Below are 15,289 nucleotides of genomic sequence, written 5' to 3' on the forward strand. Positions count from 1 at the left end.
GATCTGACCTGAGCCGAAGGTAGACGCTTAACTGACTGTGCCACCCAGGCGTCCCTTTTTTATTTTTTTCATCATGAGCTGTGTACTCTATAATCCCCATTCCCTACTTCCCCCATTCTCCCACTTCTCTCCCTTCTGGTGACCATCAGTTGGTTCTCTATTCTTAAGAGTCTGTTTCTTGGCTTGTTTCTCTTTTTTTTCCCTTTGTTCATTTGTTTTGTTTCTTAAATTCTACCTATGAATGAGATCACATAGTATTTGTGTTTCTCGGACTGCCTTAGTTCATTTAGCATAATACTCTAGCTCTATCTATAAATGAAAATACCCTTCCTAATCCTTTTGTCATATTTTTAATCCTTGCCATTTGATAGTTAAAATATCTCATTTCTTTTGTTCGTGTTTATTTAGTTAGCCACGAGGTTGAGTATCTTTTCATATTCTTTCCTCTTTTGGTGAATTGTTCTTTTACGTACATTGCTCTTTTTCATGTGGGTTCTTTTTTTTTTAATATATTATTTAATTTCTATACTGAAGGTGGGGCTCGAACTCACAACCCTGAGAGCAACTGCCATGTTCTACTGACTGAATCAGCCAGGTGCCCCTTGCCTGTAGGTGCATAAATCCTTTTTTTTTTTTTTTGTTCTTATATCTTTGTCTTACTATTTTTTATGGAAATATTATGGGAATACTACTTAGATAAGAATTTGGGGGGGTTGACATTTTGTTGAAGCATAGCATACAGAGAAAAGTGTATAATGTGTACACTTTCATGAATTACAAATTGGAAACGCCTGTGTAACCAGTACCTGAATCAAGAAACAGAAAGTGAGAAGTCACCCAGAAGCCTCCTTCATGCCACGTCCAATCACTATCCCCTGCCTCATGGGTAATGCTTTCTGATTTCTATAGGCATAGATTATTTTTGCCTGTTCTTGAATGTCACATGGATGGAATCTTACGTTATGCTTTTGTGTCTGGCTTCTTTCAGTTATCATAATGTTTTTGAGATCCATTCTTGTCATTTTGTGTATCATTCGTTCTTTCCGTTACTGTGTACTATTCTGTTGTATAAATACATCACAGTTGTTTATTCATTCTGCGGCTGGTGGATATCTCCATTTTGGCAATTTCAAATAATACGTCTATGGATATTCTTGTACATGTCTTGATGTGTGTGCATTTCCATTAGATATATACATAGGAGTGGGGTTGCTGGGTCCTAGGTTAGGTGTACGCTTAGTATTAATTAATAGATTCAGCTAAAATGTTTTCCATGGTGGCTGTACTATTTTATAGTTTACTCTCACCAGCAATATATGAGAGTTCCAGTTGCTCCACATCCTTGCCAACATTTGGATTTTTGGTCTTAATTTTAGCCATTCTGTTGGTATATAGTTATATTTCATTGTGGTTTAAATTTGTATTTCCCTGGTGACTAAAGATGTCGAGCACCCTTTTTTTTTTTTAGATTTTTTATTTATTTGAGAGAGAGAGAGCACAAGCAGGGGGAGCGGCAGGCAGAGGGAGAGGGAGAAGCAGGCTCCCCGCTGAGCAGGGAGCCCGACGTGGGGCTCGATCCCAGGACCTCGGGATCATGACCTGAGCCAAAAGCAGACACTTCACCGACTGAGCCACCCAGGCGCCCCTCGAGCACCCTTTCATATGTTTACTGGCCAATTGGATATCATCTTTTGTGAAGTATCTGTTCAAATCTTTTTCTGGTTTTTCTATGAGATTGCCTACATTTATCATCTTGATTTTGAGGAGTTCTTTAGTCCTTTGCTAGAGATAGCTATTGCAAATATCTCAGAGAAAACTTTTTGGAAATTATTAAACAGTAGCCTCTCTCTGAAGAATAGTCCCTTCATCTTAAAATATATCACCATTTAAATTTCTATCAAACTGATTGAATAGAAGGATGCAATTACAGGGGTCAGTGTCATTTGAGGATGTGGCTGTGGACTTCACCCAGGAGTGGAATCATCTGGAATCTTCTGAGAGGACACTTTACAGAGCTGTGATGCTAGAGAGCTATAGCCATTTGGTCTCTGTGGGTGAGCACAGCTTCCCTGAGTAATTCACAGTGTACCAGATAGGATGACTTTCCACCTCTGAAGTGTTTCAATACTTTGACCTCAGGTTCCAGGGATTCAAGATTCCTAATCCCTCTTAGACTGAATAAGGTGTTTGTATTTTCATCTCTCGTGTGAAATTTATACTTATTAAAATGTACCTTCCTCATTACCTCGAGGCTGTGAAACCCACACGGATGTGCCTAAATCATCTATCATTTCCATTACAGGGTATCCTGTTACCAAACCAGATGTGATCGCCTGTTTGAGAAGAGAGGACTCCAGATCATAGAGAAATTCCAAGTTCGAGTTACACAGGTAGAGAAGAAACGGACAGATGGAGATAATGAGTAAGGCCCCAGTGGGTGAGTGAGGGCTGGACGTCTTTAAAAGCTGAGAAATATCTTCCTCAAGGATATGACTTTTTTTTTTTTTTGCTAACTCCAAATTGTTAGTTTTGTGAGCTGTCTCGTGGTAATCTTGGAATGAAGTGGTATAAGGAACTGGACTACAATCTGCGTCATCCTTCTACTTATTCTCTTGGTCACCTCAGTTGTTTCCAGCCTTCCTTTTTTTTTTTTTTTTTTAAGAGAGCGAGAGAGCAAGAGAGAGCGAGCGCGCATGCGTGCACGAGCATGTCGGGGCGGGGCAGAGGGAGAGGGAGAGAATCCCAAGTAGGCTCCATGCTCAGTGTGGAGCCTGACATGGGGCTCGATCTCATGACCCTGAGATCATGACCTGAACTGAAACCAAGAGTGGGATGCCTAATCGACTGAGCCATCCAGGCGCCCCATTTTCAGCCTTCCTGAAAGGCTCTTCTGTTTGAGATCCAAATCCTGGGTCTACTACCTTTTCAAAATCCCTTTACCCTACTCACAGCTCTCTAAACCTATTTTCACCTGCTCTCCTCCATTTTAAGGTATTTTTCTTAATCAAAGTCACTGATATTTATCATTACTTTCTTGTTCCAATTTCTGTCAGAGCAATTTGTGCTTTCTTTCCCTCAAGCTCAAAGTATGGGAGACATGTAATTTGAATTTCTTTCTGACTGGTATCTAGACTTAAAATAAGTCAACCTTATCAGAGGTCTGCTTCTAACAAAAGGTATATTCACAGGGAATGGTTTATTATTTGTCTTTCTAGAAGTCTGCCAAGTTGACCAGCTGGAGAGGCACCAGAAAAACCAAAATAGACACCTGAGGCAAGCTACATCCATTAGAAAAATGTCACTAAGGAGTGAGGTCATGAAAATAATGGATTTGTAAACCGACTTCCTGAGAGCACATGGGTGGTTGGGTGGTTTCTGCATTACACACACTCTATATATAGGACTCCTATGGGAAAAGTGTTTTTTTTTTTTTAAATTTTTTATTTAGGGACATCTGGGTTGCTCATGGGTTAAGCGTCTGGCTTTGGCTCAGGTCATGATCCCACGGTCCTGGAATCGAGTCCCATATTGGGCTCCTTGCTCAGCGGGGAGTCTGCTTCTGAAAAATGAAGAGAGTTAGGCATCAGAGGACTCCTGCATTGTTTATAGATACCGTTCTTTATTAAACCCACAGAAGAAAGAAAAGAAAGGAAAAGAAAATTTCTACTTCTGGGAAACTGAATCATGAATTACTAGTTTTCTTTGAGTTAGCTTTGGCATGCATATTGCATCCCTTGAACCATTCAGATAAATCATGGCCAGAACAGTGCCGGGTCCATGAATCCCTGGGAAATGAAGGGAGAGAAGGAGGGTGAAGTGGACAGGCTGATAAGATGGTAGTGCCATTATCCCTGCTGCCCAAGGTCCAAGCTGCCCCTATGAACTTACCAAGAAGTCATGCCATTCTCTGAGGACACCGCCTGCCTGGCACACAAGATACCATCCAGAATATGGTGGCTGAGCAGGTCTACGGGGGGGAGGGAAGAAAGGGACATAGTGAGCTGGTGCATTGGGGACAGGGTGACAGTGTATGGTAGGCCCAGGGGTTCTGGATTCCTTGGAGCCTGAATAACTTCAACCACTACATTGACTGATTCTAGATGACCTTGATTCACTTGTCAGCTGGTTATGAATTACCTCAACCGCCATGTTGGCTGGTTCTGTAGAACCTTAATTCACGTTGACAGATCCTGGGTGATCTTTTTTTTTTTTTAAAGATTTTATTTATTTATTTGACAGAGACACAGTGAGAGAGGGAACACAAGCAGGGGGAGTGGGAGAGGGAGAAACAGGCTTCCCGTGGGGCAGGGAGCCCAATGTGGGGGTCAGTCCCAGGACCCTGGGATCATGACCTGAGCTGAAGGCAGACAACTAATGACTGAGCCACCCAGGTGCCCCCAGATCCTGGATGATCTTGATTCATTTTGCCTGGTTATGAATATCCTCAACCATCATACTGCCTGGTCCTAACAACCTCAAACTCTGTTGGCCAGTTCTGGATGACTTCAATTGTAATTTTGTGTGGTTATGGATGATCTCAACTGCAACAGCAGCTGGTCTGACATCACCTTAACCACCATGTCGGCTGGTTGGGAAGCTACTCAGCTGCAAGGTTGGTCAGTCTTGGTGACTTCAAACACTGTGTTGTCAGGTCTTGGATAACCTCAACTGCCGCTTTGGTTACAAATGACCTCAATCTCCATGCTGGTTAGTTCCATTCAACCTCAGTCATCATGGTGCCTGGTTCTAGATGATCCCAACTGCTCAACCAGGGCGACCTTCACTGCCATTCTGACAGGTAAATGATCTCAGCTGCCATGTTGACCAGTCCTGGGCAACCTCAGTTGCCATTTTGACCAGTTACAAATAATTCCAACCTCCATGTTGACCATTCAAGGACCTCAACTTCCATTATAGCTGATCCTGGACTACCTCAACTTCCATGTTGGCTCAAAGTGAACAACCTTAACCTTTATTTTAGCTAGTCTTGAGAAACCTTACTCTTCATGTTACCCTGTCCTAGACAGCTTCAGCCTCTGTGGTGGCTAGTCTTGGACAACCTCAACCTTCAAGCTGGCCAGTCCTGGGTAACCTCTTCTGTTACTGTAGCAGGACTTGGACATCCTCAACCTCCATTTGGCGTGGACCCTAATAACCTCAGTCCCCATTTTGGTCTGTCTTGGACAACCTCAAGCACCATTTTGGCCAACCCCGAACAACTACCGCTATTAAATTTTGTCCTCAATACCACCACACCCTTGTCTGGAAAGCTCTCTCCTTTCTGCACAGACACTCCTTATTTCTGTTCCTATAGCCAGATATGTGTTTCTTCCCTCAGGGCCTGAACAACCTCAACGCCAAGTCAGGACAATCTCCCCCTCCATTCCACATGGAGGTAAGTTTCTGGTTTTCTGAGTCCCCGAAAACTGCAGCCTCCATTCTCGGGGAGGTGTAGGACTTCTGAGCCCTCCTGACCTGGACCACATCTCAGCGTAGTCGGTAAGGGTACGGGATGGATGGTGTCTCTAACAGCCCAGGCAAATGTGCTCTTTTCCTTGTCATTTTTCTGCTTCTTACTGGAGGTTATGGCTTAGGCAACCTTGAACTCTGTGTGTTGGGCAGTGGGGCCAGGCAGGGAGGGCTTCGGGGTGTCTCCAGTGCTGCCTCACCTCGACACTTGATGTGACAAGAGGTTCTGGGTGGGTGTAATACCATTGTTACACCACCAGGTGGAGCTCAGCTGGAAAATGCCGTATCCGGTGCTGCCGTCGTGATCGTGGTCCACGAAGAAGGTGTCAGAGCCACTCTCATAGTGTGGCATGCACAGCCCTGGGGCAGGGAGGGGGTAGGCACAGCTAGGGGATGGTAGGATAAGGGGAGGGGACAGGGGTCGTTGTCATCCCAGCTGTGGAGGTGACGATCTTGGTTTGGTGGTGGTGGTGATGGTGATTCTGGTGAGGTATGAGGGATGGCAGGGGTGATGGTATTCGTGATGACTTTGATGGTAGTGATGGTGTTGATGGTAGACATGGGGGTGATGGCTGTGAAGGCAATGATGGTAAGGACATTGGAGTCAGTCAGTCAGGGGATGGCCGAGAGGATCATGCCCTGGCCTAGGGAGGTGATAGATGAGGAAGGGGGCCTGGGTCTGAGTGTGGTGGGCAGCTCCGGGTGTGGGTGGGACTTGGGGCAGCTGGAGTCTCACAGTCTCCAACGCTGTAGCCCTTAAAGCCACTGAGGCCCGCCTTCTCCAGCTTCGTTGCCAGTTCACAGCGTTTATAGATCTTCGCATCCACGGCGGCGACCATCAGTGTGGCCAGAGTCACCGCCACAGTGACCCAGGTCTGCATTATAACACCCATAGGCCCTCCTGGCCAACTCTTTGCTCCGGACTCAAATGCCCTGTTCAGAACTAGGGGCATTCTGGACCTCTGGGCTCTATGAGCAAATACCATGTAATAGATTCTGAAACACAGAAGCCAGAGGGCTCACTGTCTTTCCAAGTGCCACCTCTGTTGGAGACGGACACACAAGGGAAAAGAAAGATACTGACCTGTACACAAAGATGGGAGGAGGCAAAACCAGGGAGAAACCCTGAGATGTCAGAAAGAGATGCAGGAAGAGAGGGGCTGGAGACACAGAGATAGGACTCAGGCCCTGGGCCTCACAGTCAGCCACATTCCCCCACTTTCCTTAACACGGTGCCACTCCACTGTTTTCAATCACGCTCTACCACTTGGTTCCCTCCATTTCCACTCACTCTGCCCCTCGTCCCCTCCATTCCCCCCACTCTGCTCAGCAGCCAGCTCTGTTCACTACATTGTGCCTCCTCCCACACTCTGCACAATATGGCCACCGTGCCCTCGCCTTCTGCCCCTCGTTACCTCCATTTACCCATTCTTGGCACCTCCTTCGCTTCACTTACTATGCACAGTTCCACCCTAATTTCCTGGAATCTGGCCCATGGTCACCCCATTCAGTCACACTCTGCCCTCCGTTACATATTATACACGACACACGACACAGAGATGCGCCCCCTACTGCTGCTTCACCTCCATTCTTATTCCAGCTTTTCATCCCCGTCCCCCCCCCTTCTCTTACACTGCCTCTGGGCCACTACCCTTCGTTCACGCTGGGCCTCATAGTGCCACAACTCCTTAACCCTCTCCTTACATGGCCCCGATTCTCTCATGTCGTATTCCTTCACCTCCATTCACTCTCAGACGCTTGTTTTCTACTTTTCCCCTCTGCTGCTTTTTTTTTTAAGATTTTATTTATTTATTCATGAGAGACAGAGAGAGAGAGAGAGAGAGAGAGAGAGGCAGAGGGAGAAGCAGGCTCCCAAGGAGCAGGGAGCCCGATGCGGGACTCGATCCCAGGACCCTGGGATCATGACCTGAGCCGAAGGCAGACGCTTAACCATCTGAGCCACCCCGGCGCCCTCCCCTCCGCTTCTTGACACCGCATGAAGTGACTCCCATTCACCGTCACGTGGCCCACTCTTCAGCTTGCTTCGTGGACTCTGGGCCTCATTCTCTCTCTTGCGGCCCCTTCTTCACCTTTATTCTCTCCAGCGCTGCTCCCTTGTTTACCCCCATGTTTGGGAGGACCCAAACCCTAGCGCAAGTTACCTGCAGATTCTCGTTCTCTGCTTGCTCAGCCCCATTCCTCACTTTCTCTTCATTGGCTCCATTTACTCTCACTCTGCCTCTCGTTCCTCGAAATGATCTCATTCACTGAAACTCATTTCCTGTGTAACCCCTGTTCCCGCTCACAACCCCCGTCCTGTGCCTGATCTCATGTCTAGTTTCCGTTCATTCAGTCACACTCTGCCTTGAATTCACTGGGCCCCACGTTCCCCCACTTTATTCACTTGGGGCCGTGTGACCTTCGTCTTTGCCTTTGGCTCACAATACCCACGGTGACTCACCTTCTTCTCTTTGCTTCTGTTCCCTCTCACTCTGCCCAACAGGCACACGTGGCAGCTCCTCCACCTGGGCTGCGTGATGCTGGGATCCCTGGACGTGCCCGGAGTCCCGCATCCCCCCTGTCTAATCCCAGTCTGCCCCTCATTCACCTCTAGCCACTCCATTTCTCTCTCAGAGTGTCGCCACTCGAACTCAACCTGATTCACATACTCACATTCTACCATGTGTACATCTTCAGTCCCTCTTCTGTCCCTTGTACTCCCCCTCCTTCCCTCCATGCCCCACATTACCTCCATTCGCTCCCATGCTCCCCCTAAATTCACCTCTCACTCTTAACATGCCCCATAAACCATCGTTTATTCGCACTCTGGTCCTTAGTGCGCAAAACAACTTGCACTCTCCTGCTTTATCAACTCCATTCATGTTCACCGCCTTGAATTGCTCCACTCACTCAGTCTGCTCCCACTTTCACTTTTGGTCACTTTAGCCCGTGCCTCATTTTCCCATCATTTACTCAGTCTCATCCATAATCTCCAATTAATTCAAAATCGAATGCATGGTCATTCCCTCGTGTGGCTCCACACTACCCCCTTTGACTCCACTCTGTTCATTCACCTCCTTCCCATCACCCTCTGTCTCTGCTTGCCCCCATTCACTCCCAGTCTGCCCTTCATTCACCATTATTCACCCCTGCCCGTCCCATTATGTCTCCCATTTAGTGACACTCGCATTGGCCGACAGTAAATTCTGACATACTGTTCAGGATTCATATACCAGTGATGGTATATACTACAAATACCAGAATGGAAGTGGATTTCTCTCTTGGAAGCAGGTAGTTCAGGGCTATCATGCTACCTTCAAGGTCACCAGAGAAGTGGCTCGTGTGCTTTTGCTCTGACAAACTCACCTGCTGCCTTATGGTCCCAAATCACTGCTCACAATTGGCCACACTTCTATAGTTTTGATGAAATCAAAATTCATTTTTTTTATTTTAAAGTATCTTTAAAATATCTTTTATTTTAAAGTAAGTTCTCCACGCAGTGTGGAGCTTGAACTGGCCCTAAGATCAAGAGTCACATGCTCTACCAACTGGGCTAGCCAGATACCCCTTGATGAAATGTATCTTTTTTTTTTAAAGATTTTATTTATTTATTTGAGAGAGAGAGAGAGAGAGAATGAGAGACAGAGAGCACGAGAGGGAAGAGGGTCCAAGGGAGAAGCGGACTCCCCGCCGAGCAGGGAGCCCGACGCGGGACTCGATCCCGGGACTCCGGGATCGTGACCTGAGCCGAAGGCAGTCACTTAACCGACTGAGCCACCCAGGCGCCCGATGAAATGTATCTTAAGAACGATTGTGGTGATGACTCACTGGTGAGGTGGGGGACCTGTGGGTGGGAGTGTCACATCGTAGAGACTCTGTGGTGGTACCAGCTACGGTCAGCCTCCCATAGCCCTTTACCTAGCTACCTGTGGCTTAGACCGTTGTATGAGATTGCACCTGCAGGGACTGATGGCAGAGGATGCCCAGGACCTAGTGGGAGTCCTTGCTCCTCAGCGCAGAAAAGCTGGCCTCACAGAGCTTCTGGATGTGCACTGTGAACCCTGGGACAGTTTTTGAGGGGCTGTATCACTGGCTCAGGGACATTTCTGGAGCTGGCAATCACTTTACCCCAACACCCACCAACCCTAAAGGATTCTTTCTATACACCGTGTGTGTGTGTGTGTGTGTGTGTGTGTGTGTGTGTGTGTGTGTACAAGGTGGTGGGGGAACAATGTTTGTTAAGATGGAAGAGGCCAGGCTGGGATGAGCCCTACAGGTCCAGCCCTTCCTATTTCCCACCTTCTAATGCATTCAGAGAGAACGGACATGTTTTGTACCCAAGAAGTGCTTATCCTTCAGGGAGCAAGAGATAGGAGCTATTCCTCTGTTTTTGCTCTGTCTTTGCTTTGTCTGCCAAGAAGCTCCATCTAGATTTCTGGTAAAAACATTCCTTGGCTAGTTTTAATGGTTCTGGGATGAGGACCCACAGATACTTTCTGGAAGTCCTGCGGGATAGTGAATAAACAAAAGAAGAATATTATTGGGTAGAAGTAAAGGATCCAACCTTGGGAAACTGTGTGACCTTGGGCAAGTTACTTAGTCCCTCTGGGACTCAGTTTCCTCCTCTGACAAGTGGAGGCCATGGGACTGTTCACAGATAGTGGGGACTGAGTGAGGCAGGTCATATCATGTGCTTCAGACGGTGTGTGGCACACAGGAGATACTGAGCTAGGTCTGAACCCCCATTATCACTTGCTGGGCCTGTTGGCAGAAGCCACACTGTTTTTCACCTGCTTTCGCCCTTGCCCTCTGTTGTGGTTCTCCAAAGCAGCCTGCGGGTTATCTTTGAATTTTTTTCCTTTTTATTAACAAAAGCTTAATACATACAGATGCCTAATTTTATTTAAATAATAATACTAAAACATGTAGCACTTGCTATGTGCCAAGCATTGTTCTAAGTCTTTACAATTATCAGTTCATTTGTCATCCTCCCTATTTTATAGATGAGGAAACAGCAGAGAGAAGAGTTCTGCCCTAGTTACAAAACTCGTAGGTGGGGGTTTGAAACCAGGTTGTCTCCATCATGTTTGTTTGGTTCTGCCTTCTTCCTTGCTATATTTCCAATGTGTAGAATACTGTCTGTCATACAGGAGATGCTTAAGCAAATCCCTGTGAAGCTCATGTTCTAGTGGGTGCAAGACTCGCAATAAACAAGAATGCGAGATTGCTTCTGATGGGTCTTTAAAAAATCTTATCCCTCTTATGGCTTCCCATTCTGTCTAGAGTGAAGCATGAGCTCTGTTCCTGGCAGAGGCGGCCCTACGGCATCTGGCCCCCCACCCACTTCTCCCTCCCTCACACCTCCTACGCTCCCAAACACACTGCCAGCTTCCATTCCTCCAACGCGCCGAATTGGGTCCCACTTCCGGGCCTTTGCAACAGCCGTGCGCTCCACCAGTTTGCTTCGGCTATTTGTGTGGCCGGCTCCTTTTGGTCAGCAAAATGGTCACCTCCGACGAAAGGATTTCGTTTCTGCCCAGCCAGAGAAAGCAACCCGTCAGCCACTGCTTAACACATTCCCTTCACCCCGGGGTGTGTGCGTCCTAGGTCCCCGTTTATTTTTATCCTTCAGCTTGTTTGTATGCCGTCCTTCAAAAAACTCCCAGCTCTAGCCACTGGATGGAGCCACTGTGACCTTTCCCTACCTCTCCGCCTTTGTGCACGCTGGGCGACTCGGCCACGCATCCCGTCTTCCTATTCAATTACACCTGTAAACCCGACGCTGCCCTTCGGGTTCAAGACCCCAAATTCCGGCCTGCCAGAACTTTCCTCAATTGGGCAGTTCCCCTCCCCGCCCTAAGCAAAATGCTTTTCGAGGTCTCGGGAATGACGGTGTCCGCTGAACAAAGTAAACACCTGCTCCACACGGCGGCCCTCGAGGTGTAGAGCCCTGGTGGGCGCGGCCATCTCAAAGCAGGGACCGCGCGGGCGCGGCCATCTTTCTTCCGCGCAGGCGCCGCGGCCCCGCCGCGTTCGCGTGGGGCCGGTGGGAGGGGGGCGGGAGGGGGCCCGGTGTTGACTATTGGCGGACGCGGGCTCAAAGCCCCCACTGAGCGTGCGCACACCCAGCTGCTGCAGCCCTGTGGGCTGCGGAGCCCGAGTTGGTCCCGAAGCGGAAGTGCTTCTTAGGGCCAGTTCTTGTACTGGTCTCCTCTGCAGTGAGCAGAAAAATCTATTGTCGAGAGGGTGAGAGAGAGAGAGAGAGAGAGGGAGAGAGAGAGGGAGAGAGGGAGAGGGGTTGAGAGGGCGAGTGCTAGAGGTGGTGGGTTGAGTGATGGGGAGTTCTGGGGGGAACGAATGAAGGGGGATGGGGGGCGGTCATTGATGTGGGGAATTGTGGGGTGAGTGATGGGAGATCGAATGAAGGTCTCTGGGCACGATGGTGGACAAAGTTATGGGACTAGTCGGGGTTGAGTGGGGCTTGTTAAACGTTGACTTCTACACATTTTCCAGCACAGTGACCTGCGCTAAGGGTTCATACGCACTCCTCAGGTCCCTCCTTAGGCGCGCCCCACCTCTCCCTGTGCCCCTCTCTCCTTGCTCACGCCCCAACGTAGGGGCCTGGTGTGAATGCTCCAGCCGAAGTGAATCTGCACCCGAAGGCTTCCTTCTGGCTCCTGGGCAAGCCGGCCCCAGTGAGGTGAGGAGAAGGAAGAGGCACCTGAGAGGACTCACCTCAGAGCTTAGAGCTTGGGGTTTGGGGGTGGGGTGGGCCAGGCTTGGTGCTGCAGGGGCTGGGGGGGGGGGGGGGGAAATCGTCGGGCTTAAAACGTCCGGAGGATGACAGTTTTTTAAAAGTTCAGTTTTCTTGGCGTGTAACAAATACTAGCACATTTGAATTACAGATTAATTAAAAAATAGAAGAAAAGAAAATCAAAAGGAATTCATTTTATCCCCCTACATTTAAACGTCCATTCTTGGAGTTTTTGGTGTGTATTAGGGGTGTGCGTTTTTTAAACATTTCACATATAGTTTGAGATGGGTTCCTGCAGATTTATAACCTACCTTTTTTTTTCATTTAGAAGTTTTACTGTGATTCAGCTTAATTTATTCTGTGACATTTTAAAAACTTTTAATTTAGGTATATGTACAGAAGAGTACACAGATACTAAAGCACACAGTTCCATACAACAGTGTCTTTAATAGCTGTATAGGATTTCACCCCTTGCATTTCCTTATTAGTCTCTTATTTTGAGTCATATAGGATTAACTTTGGCATTCATAAAGTCAGTGCTGAGATGAAGGTACTTATAGAGGAATTGTGATGTATTAGAATAATTTCATTAAAGAAAATACCTGGAAATACAATTTCTGGGTCAGTACACAAGTATATATAGAAAAAAAGAAACTTTTTGTGTTAGATGGTCAGGTGAGGAAAAGAGTCAAGAATACACAGGTGGTTGTTAAAACCGCGTGGTTGCCCGAACTTCCACAGGGTGGCCTCATGCCCAGCCCATGTGAGGGGATTCCTAGGCAGATAATTCTGGGCAGATATGCCTGATGGGTTCTCTCATATGCTGTACCCTTCTCCATTCTTCCAGCTCGGGCTTCACACATCTCTGCCTTTTCCGAAGAAGAGCAGGAAATGGCCAAACCCCAGGTAAGTATGTAGTCTGTTCCTTCCTCTTTTTTTTTTTTTTTTGGTACCATGGATGTGATGAGCTATGTAGGAATTTCTGACATAAGATAGGAAATCATTTGTAAATAAGCATTAGAATCAGGGTGAATGAGAGACAGCAGCAAGGCCAGGTTAGAGTGTAGACATGCGGAGGACTTAGGGTGTGACAGATACTAACATTGACTTACAGATTTCTCTTCGAGCCTCTGGCTGCCAGAGGGAAACTTAATTAGGAAGCTGGCTCACCTTACTCATCAGGAGAGAGCACACCAAGTCCTCAGGGAAGTAAAGGTTTCCTGGAATTGCCTTCCATGGCTTTTCTTTTCTGAGTCTTCATGTGGATGGTGGGATTGTCTTCAACCACAGCCTGGTTTCCTGCCAGTATTTCTTAGAGCATTCCTCAGTGAGCTGGAGACATAATGTCAAGGTGTAATTTGGGAATCAAATGTCTTAGGGAACTTGAAATTTTTCTTGAAATCATTTTTCCGAAGTAATTTTATCAGTCCAGCTTTGGATTCTCATTTGGCCAAGAGACAGAGTCCTGCAGATGCTCACAGCCAACCATCTTTTTTCTTCCACTAAAAAAATGGTTTTTTAAATTAGTGTGTAGGAATACTGATTTTGTTGTTGTCCAGTACCATAAATGTGAACACATTTGGCATTGTTAAGGTCAGTGCTGAGATGAAGGCATTTCACGAATACAGATGCGTGTAACTAATCTATAGGATAGAGAATAGTTTCATCAGGCCAAAATAATGCCTTATGTTACCCCTTTATGGTTCTGTCCTTCCCCACCTGTAACCTCAGGCAACCACAGATCTGTTCTGTGTCACTACAGTTTTATCATATAAAAGGAATCATGTGGTATGTAACCTTTTAAAAAAAAAAACGTTCTTTTGAGATAATCGATTGACGTGCAATTATATAAAATAATACAGAGAGATCCTGTGTATCCTTTACCTGTTTCCCCCAGTAGTACATCTTACAAAGCTATAGGATAATGTCATGACCAGGATGTTGACTTTGCTGTGGTCAAGACATAGCTCCAAAAAAAAAAAGACACAGCTCCAGCATTGCAGGGATCCCTTATGTTACCCTTTTATAGCCAGATCCATCCCTTTTCTCCAGTCCTCCCCTTCTTAGACTCCTAGGAATTACCATTCTCCATTTCTAGAATTTTGTCATTTCAAGAATGTGATAAAAATCAAATCATATAGTATGTGACCTTCTGAAACTGGGGATATTTTTGACTCAGTATAATTCCCTGGAGATTCAGACGAGCTGTGTGTGTCAGTTCTTTTTATTGCTGGGTGGTATTCCATGGTATTGATGTACCACAGCTTATCTATCCATTCTCCTGTTGAAAAGACATTGGAATTATTTCCAGTTTTTGGCAATTATGAGTAAAACTACTTTAAACCTTCATACACAGGTTTTTGTGTCAACATAGGTTTTCATTTCTCTAGAATAAATATTGGATTGCTGGATCATATGGTAAGTGTATGTTTACCTTTTTAAGAATCTGCCAGATTGTTTTCCAGAATGGTTGAATCATTTTTCATTTCCACCAGCAACGTATAAGAATTCCAGTTGCTTCACATTTTTGTCAGCACTTGGTATTGTCAGTATTTTTAATTTTAGTCATTCTAGCAGTATAGTTGGTATCTCATCATGGCTTTAATTTGGGTTTCATGAATAGCTAATGATGTTTAAGATCTTTATATATGCTTATTTACTTTTTGTGTATCCTTTTTGATGAAGTGTTCAATCAACTCTTCTGCCCATTTAAAATTGGATTGTTTTCTCCCTAGTGAGCTTTGAGAGTTATTTATATAGTCTGTGTGCAAGTCCTTTGTCAGATACATAGTTTGTGTGGTTTGTCTTTTTATTCTCTTAACAGTGTTGTTCACAGAGCAAGAATTTTTAATTTTGAAAATGTCCAATTTATGAATTATTTCCTTTATGGATGGTGATTTCGGTGTCATATTTAAGAACACTTTGCTGGATCCTGTGTCATGATTTTTTTTTCCTTTCTGTAAGTTTCACAGTTTTAGGTTTTACATTTAGACCTATGATCTCTTTTGTGTTAATTTGTATATAAGGGGTGAGGATTAGGTTGAGGGTTATTATTTTGCATATGGA

The 15,289-nt window shown here is 46.0% G+C and overlaps 2 protein-coding genes across 3 annotated transcripts in view; one reads left to right on the forward strand and one right to left on the reverse strand.

Moving 5' to 3' along the window:
* Window positions 1–15,289, forward strand: part of ZNF182 (zinc finger protein 182) — a 45,524-nt gene that overhangs the window by 5,044 nt on the left and 25,191 nt on the right. For both annotated transcript variants that reach the window (XM_073901876.1, XM_073901875.1), the window contains exons 3-8: window positions 535–608; window positions 2,303–2,390; window positions 4,652–4,798; window positions 5,339–5,499; window positions 11,983–12,169; window positions 13,071–13,129. In XM_073901876.1, the coding sequence (XP_073757977.1) occupies window positions 13,115–13,129 (15 nt within the window). In that variant the 5' untranslated portion in view covers window positions 535–608; window positions 2,303–2,390; window positions 4,652–4,798; ... (1 more) ...; window positions 11,983–12,169; window positions 13,071–13,114. The remainder of the gene's footprint in view (window positions 1–534; window positions 609–2,302; window positions 2,391–4,651; window positions 4,799–5,338; window positions 5,500–11,982; window positions 12,170–13,070; window positions 13,130–15,289) is intronic.
* SPACA5 (sperm acrosome associated 5) lies at window positions 3,683–6,350 on the reverse strand. The gene is given in 5 exon segments (XM_025857887.2): window positions 3,683–3,785; window positions 3,889–3,967; window positions 5,670–5,688; window positions 5,690–5,829; window positions 6,206–6,350. Coding segments are annotated over 5 exon segments (486 nt in total).

This window comes from Callorhinus ursinus, unplaced genomic scaffold, assembly GCF_003265705.2.
Source record: "Callorhinus ursinus isolate GAN/ISIS: 27379988/994484 unplaced genomic scaffold, GSC_fseal_2.0 scaffold16, whole genome shotgun sequence".
Classification (NCBI taxonomy): domain Eukaryota; kingdom Metazoa; phylum Chordata; class Mammalia; order Carnivora; family Otariidae; genus Callorhinus; species Callorhinus ursinus.